Source organism: Vitis riparia, chromosome 4 (assembly GCF_004353265.1).
Source record: "Vitis riparia cultivar Riparia Gloire de Montpellier isolate 1030 chromosome 4, EGFV_Vit.rip_1.0, whole genome shotgun sequence".
Taxonomy (NCBI): Eukaryota; Viridiplantae; Streptophyta; class Magnoliopsida; order Vitales; family Vitaceae; genus Vitis; species Vitis riparia.
The window spans coordinates 23,584,621-23,601,611 of NC_048434.1; the positions used below are offsets into that span (position 1 = coordinate 23,584,621).

The following is a 16,991-nucleotide window of genomic DNA, read 5'->3' on the forward strand; positions in this document are numbered from 1 at the left end:
AAGGTGATGTTTGTTTTTTTACTTAATTTTAAATAGAACATTAATGTTTAATAGTGTTAAATATTATATTATTTGTTTTTGTAGCATTTTATTTCTATTAAGTATTTAAAAGTATAGAAAAACCAATATGTTATTTTTTTTATTTAGAAAAAGCTACATATTTAAACTTTTTCTTTTTAGTAAAAAATTTATAATAAATCATGAAAAAATAGAAAAACAAACAATTTAAATTTTGAAAATAAATTATTTTCAGTAAAAAGCCAAATTTGGAATGACTTGTAAGAAGGCAAAATCTCTATTTTAAACTCAAAAAGAGTTTTTGCATATGTTTATCTAATTTTAGTTAAAAAAAAAAAAAAAAAAAAAAAAAAAAAACCTTACAATTTAAAAAAAAAAAAAAGTTTAATATAGAAGTCAACAAAGCGTTACTTTTGGCAAAAGATCAATTTTGACTTATGTAGGAAGCAATTTTATATTTAATAATAATTTAAAAACCTAATATTATCTTATAAAATTATATCTTTGACTTTGACTTAACTTCTAGCTAAAAATTAAAAAATAAAAATTATTCCAGATAAGGTTTGACTGTGTCAAAGGTAATGATTTTATTCAAGATAATTTATTATTTGTGCTTTTATTTGAAATAAAAGAACAAGGATAAGCCATGATTTTTATTTATCTCATAAATTGATGTTTGGAAATTATATTTTAAAAGAAGTTTTCAGAGCCAAAAAAATATTTTTGTCTATTTGGTAAAATCCTTTATTAAATATTTTTTTATTTGCTTTTTAATGACCATTTTATCCCAATGAAAGTATTTTCTTGATTGGTTTGAATATATATAAAAAATTTAAATTTTATTTTATGCCTAATAAATATTTATCTAATAATAAATTTATCCATCCAAAATTCACATATCCATATTTTATAATTTAAGTACAATAAACAATAATTAAAAATAAATTGAATATTACAAACAATGTCACTTTTTAAACTATAAATAAATAACAATGAAATAAGTTTTACAAAAATTAGAATCAATATTATCTCATGTCAAAAAATAAATAAATATAAAAAAATTAAAGAAATCAAATAGTTGAAAACTAAATTAGGATATATTTGAAATTTTAATTTTTCTTTTAAAATAAGGAGACAAAGATGGTATTATGCCAATTTCATTAAAATCTATAAAGCTTCAAAATAAGAGTTAAGGTACTAATTTGTGTAACTTGTCTAAGTACCCTTAATTTGAAGAAATTTAGAAGAAAAAGGGACTTTAAAAAAAGGCTTGAAAGCAATACAAAAGACCAATCTCATATTATTCAACCTCAAAAGGAGACAAATTTGAAAGATTTCTATATCCTCTCTTGCCCTACATAAACTTTCTTAAATGAACATATTTAGGTCTCTCATTCTTATTTATAAATATTAATTACTTCAAATAATTTGAGGGAAAACACTTTGAGATTGGCTCCTCTTTATTCACCCACCAATTTATTTCTACCATTTCTGAAAATATTATAAAAACTATGCATGCGAAGATGATGGCCATGATGACCAAGATTTCCTTAATAATATATTTTTTTCCTTCCTAATTTTTACTATTAATATCTTATTTAAAAGGGATAATCTTTATGTTTTCAAAAATTTTCCTCCTTTATCCACATTCCATTTTTTTTCCACGTCTACTATTTTCATTTTACTATTTAAGTAATTGTTTGATACAAGTAAATAGATAACCACTAGGATTACAGTGTGATGGAGCTCATTTGGCCCACTTGATCTTAGGTTGTGTTTTGACATCTTTACATTTTTTTTAGCTTGGGGTAGGCTTAAAAAAAATCAAATCCAACTCATTACAGGTTGAAAAAATTATTTAATTATACTATTATTTTTATTATTATTACTATTTACTTAAGTATTAACTACTATAATATAAAACAAAACCAATCAAGCCGGTAAAAACCCTATATAAGATGTTTTTTTTCCCATCTCCATTAATCGACGATAAAGATGTTCATTATTGCTTGCTAATCAGCTAATAATCAAATGTAAGATGTCTCTTTCCCCATCTCCATCAATCAATAGTAAAAATGTTCATTATTTCTTGCTAATTAGCTAATAATCAAATATACGATGTCTTTTTCCCCATCTCCATTAATCAACGATAAAGATGCTCATCATTACTTGGTAATTAGCTAATAATCAAAATGTATGATGTTTTTTTCCCCATCTCCATCAATCAACGATAAAGATGCTCATCATTATTTGGTAATTAGTTAATAATCAAATGTACAATGTCTTTTTCCCCATCTCCATCAATCAATGATAAAGATGCTCATCATTACTTGGTAATTAGCTAATAATCAAAATGTACGATGTCTTTTTCCCCATCTCCATCAATCAACGATAAAGATGTTCATCATTACTTTGTAATTAGCTAATAATCAAATGTACGATGTCTTTTTCCCCATCTCCATCAATCAATGGTAAAGATGCTCATCATTACTTGGTAATTAGCTAATAATCAAATGCGAGCTCATCGTTGAGTTTAACCCTAATAACCCTAGTTTGATCATAGTTTAGAAATATGAGTAAAGTTTATACTTGGATTGGGTTTGGGACTTGTAGGAAGTAGTAAAAGTTTTTGATTTCTTTTATATATATTTCCTTATGAATGTGATTTTTCATTTTTGTTTTTGAATTGAACAGAGTAATTTGTCTTACTACTCGATCTTACGAAAAGGGTTGGTGCATAGGGAGGCATTGCTTTTCAAGGAAGCGAATGTTGACATGCTTCGATCGTTTGTAGGCTATTCTAAACTCTTACTCTGATTTGTGATTTTATATTCAATTTATTGTAATTATCATGGATTTTAATTATAAAAAAAATTTGTATCATATTAACAAAATACACCTGCAATTTTTTTCTAGCATAATTGTTCTGAATTTTTTCTAGCTCATGAATCAATCTCTCCAATAGATTTGCCCCTCATTAGTTAGTAGCATATACATTCCCATGATCCCTAAAATGAACATTTGGGGAGTTTGGTTACCCACATATGCTGTGATAGGCTTTAAATCTTGTATTCTATTACAGATAGTGTTTAATTTATTTTAAAACTTTGTAATGATATAACCTAGAATTACTATTTTTTTATTTTTTTTATTCAAGAAAATATATGTGATTAATATCATTAATTTTATGAAAATACAATCATGCCATTGTAAGGAAAATAATACTCTTTTTTCTTATCAACAAGAAATTAGGTATATTAAATTGAAGAAGATTAAAATAATTATGATCGTTGTACTTAAACAATTTTAAAAAAAATGATGGTAGATGCACCAAAAAAATTGTAACAAATCTTAAGGCTATGTTTGAATTCATACTTGTGGTGTGTGATGCCATAGAAAAACTTTAGTTTTAGGCCATGTTTAGTTCTCCGAAAATTTGAGAAAAATATGGAAAAGAAAATAATAAAAAAAAGTAAAAGAAAAGAAAGATTGAAATTTTTTGTAAATAGATTTAAAATCAATAAATTATTTTTATATAATATTTTAAACTCATTTCACTTATTTTAATTTATCATAAAAATTAAATAATTTGAAAATATATAAGTTTCTAATTAATTTAATTATATTTTATTTTCTTTGATATTTTTCATAAAACAATTAAATATGATAAATTCATTTTCTTTGATTTTTTTTTCTTTAATACTTTTTGAGAACCGGACATAATATTAAATATTTAAAAATTATGTATATAGCAAAATAATTTACAAATGAAATTACTATGAAGTAGATAGTGATAAACATTTTTATGCATATCTCTAAACTATGCAATTATTTTGAAATTTTACAATTCAAATTTAATATTTGAAAAAGAAAAAATTGATTGATGGAGTGAAGGTGAGGGTTTATGATTCATGTTGAGGGCCAAGCATGGGGATTCAACATACACGTATACAACATAGTCATGATTCATGGGATGGATGTGGTGAGACACACTTTGACTTCACTTTGAAGGAAGAAGAAAAGAAAAGAAAATTAAAAAATTAAGTAGGAACCAAAAGAAATTTCAAGTCCACAAGTCCACCAACTCTCGCTCTCACTAAATAGTAAATATCCTAGTTAAGTACGGATGGAGAATACACATCAGAAAATCCTATCTTGTTCATATTCAATAGAAATATAATTAATTATTTTTTTCTTAAATTTTAATTTTTTCTACTCTCTCTCTTTCGGTTTTTATATTTTTTTCACTTTTAATATATGTCTATATATACGCATATATATATATTAAAAAAATCAATGATATAATATCAGCAAAAGGTTGAGAATCTGAGTCTGCAACTCTGGTGAGTGTTCTCTCTCTAAAACTTGTCAATTTTCGGATTTTGGGTTGTTTCTCATTTGGGTCTTTGGTTCTCTTATCTGGGTTGTGTTTGGTTTTCTTCTTCCTCTGTTTGGTTGTCGAGAAAAACGACGAAAAGAAAATGATTGGAAAGAAACAAGTTTTGAATTTTTTGTTTTGTGGCTACTCAAGTGAGCCAATTGGTTTCATTGGGCAGTGTTGATTCCAGGTCTTCCAAATGGTGGATTGAGTTTTTTGTTTTTTTTTTAAAGATTCTGTTTGTTTTATTTTGCTCCATCTTCGCAGAAGCCAAACGAGCCCAATTCGGGTGTAAAAGTTCACGTAAGCAAATACTTTCGCTGAATGCTCTTGATCAATGTTCTATTTGTTCAGAGGCCATATTGGTTAAGATTTGTTTATAAATTATTTGATGATGTGCGACAATTTTTTTTCTTTGCTGGTGCTTGTTTCCAATGGTTTGGGACTCAATTGTTGGAGGAATTGATAGGATTTTGCAGGGTTTTTAATTAGAGATTATAATTTTTCAGGAGTAGTATTCATGGCCACAGCTAGTTCCTTTGTTTTGAACTGGTTGATTCATGGTCCGGTGTACTGTAAACCTCAGCTTTGATTGTTCAAAGCACTTTGTGATATGAATCAGTCTCTATGGATGCTATTTAATCAACTGTAGCATATCTTCTGCCACCATATTGATTAAGATTGCTATATGATTGATTTGGTGATGCAGCTCCAATCTATTCTGTGTTTTATTGTTTTACAGAATGGTTTGAGGTTTAATTGATGGGAAAATCAGCAACATTGTCCTGACTTCTGAGTTGTTGATGAGAGATTGTTGTTTTGTAGGAGCAATCAATTTTTAGATTGGTCATAGTCAAAGCTAGTTCCTTTCTTTTGCTTTGATTCTTAGCCCTGTCTATTATATAGATCAGTTTTGGTTTATTCGAATGGTGTTTGCTTTGAATGGTTTGAGTCTCAATCGGTGGAAAAAAAAATTGATAAAATTCTCCTAAGTTGTTGTTTAGGGATCCATATTTTAAAGGAGGAGTGGATTCCTAGAATGTTCTTATGTTTGGGGATCCTTATTTTAAAGGAGGAGTGGATTCCTAGAATGTTCTTACTCAAGGGTATTATACATTTTCTTTTTCATTTTTGTCCCCTGTTGCATTCGGTTAAATTTTTGTATTTGACGAATATCTATGTTTTTGCTTTCAGCAAGATGATGCCATCGGGACCATCAACATCAATTGGTGGTTCCCAGTCTGCCTCGGCTGCACTCCTGAGATCGAACTCAGGGATTTTGGCTCAAGGTGGTCCACAGGGAGCATATTCTTCACTTTCTTCAGTTCGGCCACAGTATGACATGAATTTGGTCGGAAATGCACAAAACATCTCCTCTGGCCTCAGTCAATCTCTTGGAAGTGGGGGTTCGAACTCTGGCCTCTCTCATTCAGGGAGTTTTCAACATGGAGGCCTTGATACAGGGCCTGAGTTTGATGCGCTTTCTATTGCAGCAAATGACATTGCTTTCGCTCCACCAGCTGCATCATTTCAACAACTGAACAGTGGGAATCCTGGCTCATCCAGCCAAGTTCAAAACCAGCATACTCTAAACTCTTCTGGGAATCAGGTATTGCCAGATCAACTGCAATCTCAACTCCAACAGCTTGAGCGGCAGAAATTTCACCACGGACAGCAGTTGCTGCAGCAATTCAGCCAACAGCAGCTACATCAATTGCACCCTCAACAGCAGCCATATCAAGCAACTCAAGGTGGGTCGGGGGGTGTGGGTGTGAATGATCAAAATTGCCCACAGCAACAGTTGCAATTATCACAACAGAACCAGGTTGGCAGAGGTATTCCACCTGTCAAAATTCAACCTAATCGTTTAGACCAACAAATGTTTTTGCAGCAGCAACAGCAACGTCAACAATTTCTTCACATGTCGAGGCAGTCTTCTCACGCTACTGCTGCTCAGTTGAATCTTTTGCAACAGCAGCGTTTGTTGCAGCTGCAACAACAAAAGCAGCAACAACAATTGTTGAAGGCAACTCAGCAGCAACCTCAATTGCAGCCCCAGTTTCAACAGCCAAATCTGCCTGCAAAACTGGTCTATGAACCTGGAATGTGTGCTCAGCGTTTAACTCAGTACATGATTCAGCAGAAGCATAGGCCTGATGTATGTTCTTTTCAACTGTGGAATGAGTATTTCTTATGCATTTGGTGTTATACTGGTCTGATTGTGGTGATGATTTCTTATTCAGGGCAACAATATTGAATTCTGGCAGAAATTTGTTGCTGAATTTTTTGCTCCCAATGCGAAGAAAAGATGGTGTATATCACAATATGGAAATAACCGACAAACAAATAGCCCTTTTCCTCAGGTATGTTGCTAGATAAAACCAGTTGATTAACAATTCAGAAAGGGAAGGATTTCATTGGTGGATGGCCTCTCTTGTGATGTCAAGCTTTACCACAATGAACTATATTCGCTGTCACATAATGTTTTAAGATGCATGTTTTTGGCAATTGAAGTTCCTGCCTTGGTGCGCATAATTTAATCCTCTAAAAGGACATTGCCTTTAAATTCTATCAGGTTTCATACAAACCTTGAGGTCTTTTTTTTTATTTTTTATTTTATGAAGGTTTCTGGTGGATTTAGCTTCCCTTTATGATCCACCTGAGATTTTTGTGGTGATGCAAGTGGAACAAATATTCAACATTTAAATTATTTTTTGTAGGATACTGCTATTCCTTCCTTCCTTCTAATCAAAGTGAGATGACATTATAATCTGGATAAAATATTTTGCAGGATGTCTGGCACTGTGAAATATGCAATCGCAGGCCTGGTCGTGGTTTTGGTATGTCCTTTTTTTTTTCAATATATATATATATATATTCTTCAACCTTTTGCTTTTTGTAATTCCTTAAAGAATACCATTTTATGAATTTTACTGCATCTTCGTTTTTTGGATTTGATGCCCATCACTATGCGACTAGGATGAAAGATCTAAAAATCCAACATATTAGGGTCATTTCTTACAGGGTGGGAATTTGGAAATTTGCATATCTCAATTCGGTTCAGATTGATTCATTTTGCATATGCTGAACTTATGTGGCATATAGTAGAGGAAAGCTCATGCTTTGTTATATTTCAAGGAGCTGATGTTTTTCTATGACTTCTCATCTATTATATTCCTGTTAGCTGCAAAATTCATTCTTGTGCCAATTATCATGATGGCACAATGAAACTATGGATATAGTGTGACAAATTGAAATGGCAGCAACTTTTCTGTACAATCTGTTGTCATCTCTAAGGACCGCCCCTCTCATAATGCTCAAACTTTTCCCCATGCTCTCCTAGATTTTTCCCTTTCTTTCACTCAAGCCCTCACATCCCTCTTCTTTTATGTGTGTGATTGTGTATCTATTTATCTATGGAAATGAAAGAGAAAAAAATGGAATTATTGAGTATCCGTTTGGACACACTTCCTATTTTTTGTTTTTGAAAATAGAAAATAGTAGTAACTTCTATATAAAATACAAAAACTCTTAGAGGCTTACATTGCAATGATACTGATTTTTTTTAAAAAAAGAAGTATTAAAAAATTTTTACTAACTCAAATTTAAAAATGTTTGAAATTAATTTTTAAGGACGTAAGGTAAGTCTATGCTTTTTGTATAAGAGTTTCTACTTTTTATATAGAAGTTAGTATTCCTTTCTAATTTTAAAAACAAAAATAAGGAAGTGTATCCAAACAAGATCTAAGTGAACTCTTCCCCCCCCTTTTTTTTTTTTTTTAATTTTGATTAAAATTTAGAACTTATTAAAATTTTTGTATAGAAATATTAACAAATTCTTAAATTATTAACCGAGTATATACTTGATGAAAAATGAATAAGTTGCATTTTTCTTTTGACATTTTTGAGATTCAAAATCTGATGGAACTTCATACTTTCTTTTTTTGGTTAAATGATTTTGTTATTGCACTTCAGAAACAACTTTTGAAGTTCTCCCCAGGCTATGCAAAATCAAGTATGACAGTGGCACTTTGGAAGAGCTTCTATATTTTGATATGCCCCATGAATATCAGGATGCAGCCGGTCAGATTGTACTAGACTTTGCTAAAGCAGTACAAGAAAGTGTCTTTGAGCAACTGCGTGTAGTTCGTGATGGGCAACTTCGTATTGTTTTCTCCCCAGATCTAAAGGTTGGTAAATGATCTTCTTGTACAAGAGATTTCAGCTTAAAGTAAATCTCTTGTGCTCCTTTTCCTTCTTTTCTTCTTCTTTTTTTTTTTTCTCCCAACTACTTATATTTTTGTTTATATATATATTATTTTTTAATTTTCTAGATCTGCTCTTGGCTGTTTTGTGCTCGGCATCATGAGGAACTTATCCCTCGAAGATCAATCATACCTCAGGTAAAAAATCCAGTGCTTTCACTTTCTTGCATAGAATAATGCTCTTCTGATTAGCAATAAACTTGTGAACTTACTATACATTCTTTGGGGCCTTCATTTAGTGTGGTTAAATGGTTTGATTGAGCCTTTGTATGTATGGTTTTGCTGATATATCTACTCTTTGCTATCCATTGTTGAGTGGGCCTTCCTTTTGATCTTTTATAAATATTGATAGGAATGCAACTCATAGAAAATGAGAGGGAAAAAAATAATAATAATGAGGAGCCGGAGTGATAGTATTTGTCCTTTCTGCAAAAGTGCAAGAAAGCTAACTTAAAGTTGAGAGCTGAGACTTGAAACATAAATGTTTGAACTAGAAAAAAGCATAAATGATTGAACTAAATAAGGTGCTTCTACTTCTGACTTATCAAGTAAATGAGCTTGCCAAAGAATCATAGCCACCCTCGTACTGGAGGTAGAGTTTGTGGACCTGTTGGAGTCAAGTAAGATGCTTTCCTAATAATCAGGAGTCTGGAATGTCTCAGGTAAAGTGATTGCAGCAGTAATCATCAATTTGTGCATCTTATCATGAATCCTTTCCCTAAAATTTTTTTGTGTTACTTATCATACACAGTTAAATCTTGAGAGAATATACAGAAAAACAAGTAAACATGCATGAAATACATTTTATCACAAGTCTGAGGCATAAGCCATATATAGCCCTTTTTTGAAAATATTTTGGGGTTGTTTGATAAAATAGTCCAGTATGAGCACTGAAATTTTCCATGCCAAGTTCTTTAGATAACAGATTACAGTAATCACTGGAATTTCCTTATTCACTGTAAATGAGTTTGAAATTTTCACCTGGAGTGTGCTAGCTTATTGCAAACTGAATATCTTTCCTATGTGGGGTTTTAAACTATCAAATCAACATAAAAAATTTGCTCTTGTTTTATTGGCTTAACAACATATTTGTCATTTCAGCAGTGATAGGGAACTTATTATAATTATTATGGTACATGAATTGAACCTAGAACCTCTCTATCCTCACTCTGCCATTGCCAGTTGAGCTAGGGCTTAGAGGCACTCACTTGTACAAATTCGGCACCCAAGTTTTCCAGTACCAATATTTACTTTTATCAAACTTGTGCATGGCAGCAAGGCTAAAACATGCTTCAATTTGTGCATGTACAGATGTGACACACTAGAGGTTAGATGAAATATGTGTAATTCAATGTGATAATTCATTGACTTAATTTATCACAAAATCAACAAGTAAACTCTTTAAAATTTCATCTATGCTTTAAAGTTTCAACTAGGCTACTACTATCAACTGTCTATTGACCATTATACCAAAGCTTCCAACTATTAGAGACCAACATACCAAAAGTAAACCGTTGACAAGTAAAAATAGACAGACTAGGGATGTTGAAACCACAGAGTTCACAAAATTTGTTGAAAAAATTTGTATCATTGGATTCTTGCTGAGATTAGAAACACAAACAGTTGGAAAGAAAGAAAAAATGTTAAGACACCAATATATATGAAGGCATATATGAAGTTCATGGAAAATGGGAGAAAGTACAAAACAGAGTTAGATGCTAAGTGTCAGAAGAAGAATTTTCTTTTCTTTTCTTTTCTCTTCTTTTTTTTTTTTTAAAAAAAAATATATTTTAAAGAGATTTAAAGAAGGAAAATGATCCTATTACAATGTTTAAAGTACCTTTGAAACCTAGCTGCACCTTGTGCCTAATTCCTTTATGGAAATATCTCTTGGGGGTTTATCTTCAATTTTCCCACTCTTTTTATGGTGATTTTGCTCATGTTACGTTTCTACCGTTTTATGTTTGATTCGTTCTCATCTAGTGGTACTGTTGAGGTGGTATGATGGTTGTGGGGTTATGATAAAATAGTATCATCTCACAGCAAAGGGATGTTGACCAAAGTCAATGTTGTTCCAGGTTAGTCAGCTTGGAGTTGTGGCGCAAAAATACCATGCTGCTGCTCAAAATCCATCAAACGTTTCAATGCAAGAATTAAAAAATAACTGTAATACGTAAGTTACTCTTTTAACATTTGTTACCTTGCTTTTGTAGATTAACTGAACTCTACTTGTTGCTATCTTATTTGTTAAGGTGCTACGTGGCTCTTCAAATATTTCATGTATATATTCAGTTCAGAAAATTTTCCTTTTTCTGAATGGTGTAAAATTTGGAAGCTTGGTTTTTTCTGCATCTAATGCTCTGCTCTCTCTGCTGTGTGTACATGTGCCCATGAGCATCAACACAGATTTGCATCCCAGGGTGCATGCAAACAACGTATACACATTCCTGTATGATGCAGGACAGTTGAAAAACCATCTAGAATAGCATGAATCAAAAACTCTCCTTACTTTTTGTCTCATGAATGTAGAGGTTTATATGTGTATGAGAGTGTACACATTTCTGCTTGTGTTAGCTGATACACAAAAAATGCATGCATTCTCAATTGGTGCTGGACAGTAAAGCCACCAAGGAATGTATGACTAAAAAACTGGATTCTCTTTCTCTGTGAAAAGTGCAAGAACAGTTGTGCAATACATTTTTTGAAAAGCTACTTACAAGTTTATGACTTGAAAAGTAACAATTCTCTCTCTTATGTGACCCATCATGAGTTCTTGCATGGTTATCTACAGCCTGAGAGCCAACAAGGATTGAATAGCTTGAAGACTTAACCTGGCAAAGCCTTTTCTTTCCCTTTATTTCCCCCAATATCTCCACTTGGCTGCAGGAGTCCTATTTTTCCATTCTATTTATTCAGGACTCATTTTCATATGGCTTTGGCAATGGTGTTATGCTGGTTCTCATCTTAGGTTGAACTCCTTTCTCACAAAAATGGGGAAGGGAGAGAAGACAGTAAAAGAAAGGGAAACAGTGGATAACTTGTGGAATTAACTCATGCATTTTAGGCATAGTCAACTTTACCTTCATAATTTGTGCCATCATCTTGGAGATGCAGACTAAGAAAAGGAAAATCTGTTTTAAGTTCCCTTGGGGCATGATTCATAATTCATACAACTTTTTTCGATGGTATCCTTTAGTTTTAAGTATTAAGTCAGTTTTATTTGTTTGGATAACTGTGTGAGTGAGATGGAAACTATATTTGTATAGTTAATGACTGAGTTGTGCAGTTCTTGTTTTTCATCATATTTTTTCTTTCTTCTTTCTTCTTTTGTTTTGTTTACATTGATCTTACCCTTAAGGCAAAGGCAGCATTCAATTTTTCTATGATTCCTGCATTTTATGTTAAGATTGATGAACTTTTCTAATTCTTACATTAAATTTCCCTATTTGTATGTTTACCAATTATTAAATGCAATTTCTCAGGTTTGTCTCATCAGCTCGTCAATTAGCAAAAGCATTGGAAGTGCCATTAGTTAATGATTTAGGATATACAAAGAGATTTGTGCGGTGCCTTCAGGTATTATTTGTTCTTGATGGACTCTGATTTCCAGTTGGTTATAGCCATGATTAGAATTTGAATATAGCTCGTCTCTTCTGCACCCTGCAGTTGCAGGGTCAGAAAACAAATTTATTGTTTTAAGACTATCATGTTCAGAACATTTGGGTTGGGTTAGTTCCCTCAACCCCAACTTGGAAAAACAAGAAAACAGGTGTTGTTTTAAGTCTATCATGTTCAGAACATTTGGGTTGGGTTAGTTCCCTCAACCCCAACTTGGAAAAACAAGAAAACAGGTGGTGATTAGTAGTTGTAAAGAGTGTTGCAGAAAATTAGGAGAAAAAGAACCTTAGATTTTTTATGTGTGAACCTCTTTTAAACATTCAGCTCTACTAAAAACTATTATCCTTTGTTAAATTGCAGATATCAGAGGTTGTGAACTGTATGAAAGATTTGATTGACTATAGCCGAGAAACCGAGAAAGGACCTATAGGTAGGCTTGGCATGTTTTCCTCTTTTGATTGCAATCTTCTTTCGCTTACCCTGAAGATATCAAATCATTGCATACAGGATGTAAATCGTGCATGCTATATAACTGAATCTCTCGTATCCTTCTCTTTTCAGGAGCTAAATAGGCTGTAGAATGTTTTACAATACAGGAACTCCTTTTGTTGAACCTATGATTATACCTTGCTTCTATTGTTGGCCCATGATTCATAAGTGCTGCTTGTTGTTCTTCATAATTCAGTTGGGCTTTCCAATAAAAAAAAATAATAATTCAGTTGGGCTTCAGATAGTAATGCTGAACTTCAGTTCTTTATTTCTTATCTCTTGTTGTTTGTTTTAAATATTTGAATACTTTTAGCTGCTTTTGGAGGTTAGATTTTCAATGTCCTGAATCCGTCTTCTTTTTTTTTTTTCTTTTTTCTTTTTTTTTTTTTTTGTGCTTGCTAATCAAGGTAAATTGTTCTTGTATTGTGGCTGACTAAAATATAAGGGCTTAAAGCTTCATCTCTAGAGTTGCACCCACCCCTCACCCACTCACCAAAAGAAAAAGAAAAAATAAGCGACAAGTAAACCTTTTAAACGAGGACCAAAATTTAGAAAACACTGGCTTTTAAAGTCAAGTTTTGTTAATGAATATGGGGAAGCAACATCAACTAGCCTAAACAACTCCAAAAATATGCAAGAGAAGAAATCTTAATTAAGAGGAAGACTAACTAAAACAGTTAATCCAACAATTGTTTTCCTTTTTTCTTTTTAATAATGTATACAACCTTTTATGCATGTTGGGCACCATCTCCCTGTTACTGCAAAAAGAAAAAGAGAATTAAGAAATAGCTAATTTTCTCGGATGTTATCAGGATTTAGGAAGTGCTGTTTCTTGTAGCACTCACTGTTGATTTCCATTCTATTTACATTGTTGACTTGGGTTGAGGGGAAAAATTTTCTAATTTAATGAACTTGACTAAATCATGCCATGATATGCGTACACCATGTGGATCATAAGGAGTTAGGAATTGTTTTCTTCTAGCATTACTTGTAATATAGGCTGTGTTTGGTTCTTGGAAAGTGCTAAGGAAAGGAAAAAATTTCTTAAGGAAAATTATTTTCTCATGTTTGGTTGACCATAGAAAATACGAAAGAAAATCAAATATAATTTAAATTAGATGGAAACAAATGTATTTTCAAATTATTTATTCTTTATATAGAATAGGAAAAATAAGTCAAATGAGTTTAAAGAAATATGCAAAAATAATTTATTAAATTTAAATTTTCTGCAAACTAAACATAGTGATAGCATTTGGACAACATTCACTGTTGAACTCCAATTGGCATATGAATTTTTTTCTATTTTCCACTTTATTCATGGTGGAACTGGGTATGGGGTGATATTTTCATGGTTTTGCTTCAGTTATTTAATTATATCAGTAAAATGTGCATCCATATATCAGCCATCGTTCTTGCATTTATTATGTACTTGCATTATGCCACATGGTGGGAGTTCCACTGAACTTAGGACAGATGAGTAGCCCATTGAACATGGACCACATGGCCATAGTGGTGGTTGTTGAGACTTAGTAGCCGTAAGTGTCTCAGGCGAGAATCTGGATGTCTATGCCGTGGGAGGTTTTATCTACAATCCTTGTTATGTACTTCCTTGCAATAAAGTGGGTCTCTTCTAATGGCTATTCATATAATTAGTTCTAAGATAAAAATGCATGATGTATAACTGCAATTATTGCAACGTTGAACATGTTTGTTGAAATTTTGTAACTTGAGATGAAAAGAGCCGTGTTACTGAACAATTTATCACTTATCATTGTATGATAATTAGTGACATCTGTTTCTTCTTCAGAATGTTTGACCGAGTTTCCTCGTAGAAGCAGCCGATCATCTGGGATGCATAACCAATTGGAGGAGCAGCAACACCTTCAGCAACAAAATACAAGGCAGAGGATGAATAATGATGATTATGCTTTAAGGGGATCAGCCACTCAGGTTTCTGCCTGTAATGGTGTTCCAAGTGTCAGTAATGGCCACAGCATAACATCTACTTCAACATCTGCCACCGCAATTGTTGGGCTTCTCTGCCAGAATTCCATGAACTCCAGGCATGAAAACCAGATGAATAATCCTAATAGTCCCTTTTCCGCAACTCCAGGTCAGATCCCATCTGCTGGGTCCTCAACTACACCACCATCAACACAACTCAACCCCTCCTCTCCTTTCTCGTGTCTGACACCATCCTCATCTCACAATCCCACTCCACTTTCTCAGACTGTCTTAACAGCAGAAGCCACTGCAAACCACATCACTTCAGAAAATTCACCTACAAATATCCTTTTCCAAAAATCATCTGAGTCAAACGAGGCAGATCCAAATGAACACCTGAGCTCTGTTGAGAGAATAATACAAGAAATTATGAGTTCATCACAGTTTAACAGTGCAGGTAGCATGATCAGTGTAGGTTCCGTTGGAAACAATGTGAAAAATGGTAGTGGGATGACACAAATAAACCACAGTTCTATTGGTGGTGGCGACAGCACAATGGGAAGCAGGATAAATAGCAATTCAAGTGTTGGGGCTGCAGGATTTGGAAACTTTGATGGTGGAATTGGTGTCTCTGCCACAGCTAATAGAATCAGAGCAACCATGGGGAATAACTCTATGACCTCAAGTGTTGAGGTAGGCATGCCATCGATGCCTCAGGATGTTACTATGAACAATAAGCAACAGGATATGAAATCTCTCAATGGGGTTGGAGGAGGATTAAATGATTTCAATAATCTCCGGTTCAACTAGAAATCATCTCCTTAAGGGATTTTTTAGTCTCCTGATCTGTTTGTTTCTCAATAATGAAAGTAACCTGCTCCTACTAATCTGATAAGTTTCTGATGTTGATGAAAGGTCCTCGTCCATGGTGCATTGGTGACTGCTTCGACAACATGTGAGTTTGTAAGTTGTGATCCATAGTGACAGGGGCTTTTTCTCGGGCATGGTACTAATTTCATAGGAAAATGACACACATAGTCTGGCAATTTCCGTTTCAAACTTGATCCTCTTTCAGTTTCTCCTTCTATGCTCAGTTTAGTACCTCGTTTGTGGGGTTTCCTTTCATAATTAGTTGGTGTCTTAAGGTTTCACATAGCAGCTTCTCTCATTGTTTCATAATGGAAGTTCAACTAGAGGGACTACCGTTTTAGGAAGTTTTGAGGTTTCTTTGGTCCTTGTTGACTATGGTATAATAACTCTGCTGAGGTATAAATTCCATGGACTATGTTTGTGTTTCATTTTAGTGAGGAAATCATAATGGAGGTCAGGCATTTGTTACATATCCTTTCCATTTGTTTTCTGTTCCATGCCAGTGGACTTTACTACTACAGTTAAAATAAAAGGATCCTGATTAGAAACTGAATGCTCCAAACCATGGTGACAAATTCAGGTCTCCAACCTGGGTGATGCTCAAGCCATTGGTTGGTACTCTTAAGGAAACATTCAAGAGTATTGGCAGTTGTGATTTTATGAGATTGTAAGGTGCTGAGATGCCCTTAATCATGTGGGTGATATTCTTCCTCCGGATATCACCAATTCTTTTCTTTTCTTTAATTAGAATCTTATGAAATCATCTAAGGAAAAGAAAGAGAAATCTTTAGATTTGATATCAGAGATTGGGTTCAACAGGGTTGTCTGATGGCATATTAATGTGGCAACCTTGCCCGGATATGATGAGAATGCACTTCCCACAAATTGTCAACTATCCATTTTGGTCATCATTTTTTGGGGCTTTTAAAAGATCAAACTGCCTTTGATTATCAACAAAGTTATTAAATAATAATAATGATAGTAATAACAATAATAATAATAATAATAATCTTATATATTTGAATTGCTTGTTATGAATTGGAATGCTTTTAAGAAGCAGTCATCAAGTAACCTTCCAGCAAAGAGAATCTGAAGTCCCATTAGTTGTGAACTCAGCACACTAATAATAGAGACTTTTTAAAATCACTGAACATAACTACTAAAATAGTGCCAAATCTGAACTATCCATAATTTTGCTGTCTTCATCCTGACTTCATCTTCTGATGCCAAATACGCTAGACATGAATGTGCAGCCAAAATGATTAGCAAGTGATGTAAGCCAGTGTGTGTGAGGAGATGTGAGTAGTTGCAAAATGCGGCTAAGGCAAATATGTTGGTAAAAGATCTCCTGCAGGCGCTCTAAGCACCAGTTCTGCATCATCAATTCACAATGGTGCAATCTAAATACC

The 16,991-nt window shown here is 32.9% G+C and overlaps 1 protein-coding gene across 3 annotated transcripts; it reads left to right on the forward strand.

Moving 5' to 3' along the window:
• Positions 1-4,258: 4,258 nt before the first annotated feature.
• LOC117912929 (transcriptional corepressor SEUSS-like) lies at positions 4,259-16,052 on the forward strand. 3 transcript variants are annotated; one of them, XM_034827737.1, is made up of 11 exons: positions 4,384-5,399; positions 5,451-5,502; positions 5,591-6,554; positions 6,640-6,759; positions 7,188-7,236; positions 8,372-8,586; positions 8,731-8,799; positions 10,740-10,834; positions 12,144-12,237; positions 12,640-12,709; positions 14,576-16,052. In XM_034827737.1, exons 3-11 carry the CDS (start codon positions 5,595-5,597, stop codon positions 15,520-15,522), a joined length of 2,619 nt encoding a protein of 872 aa, XP_034683628.1. In that variant the 5' UTR covers positions 4,384-5,399; positions 5,451-5,502; positions 5,591-5,594; the 3' UTR covers positions 15,523-16,052. The 3 variants fall into 3 exon arrangements, with proteins under 3 accessions (XP_034683629.1, XP_034683628.1, XP_034683630.1); XM_034827738.1 differs by lacking the exons at positions 4,384-5,399; positions 5,451-5,502 and adding an exon at positions 4,259-4,361; XM_034827739.1 differs by lacking the exon at positions 5,451-5,502 and having other exon boundaries at positions 4,384-4,699.
• Positions 16,053-16,991: the final 939 nt, after the last annotated feature.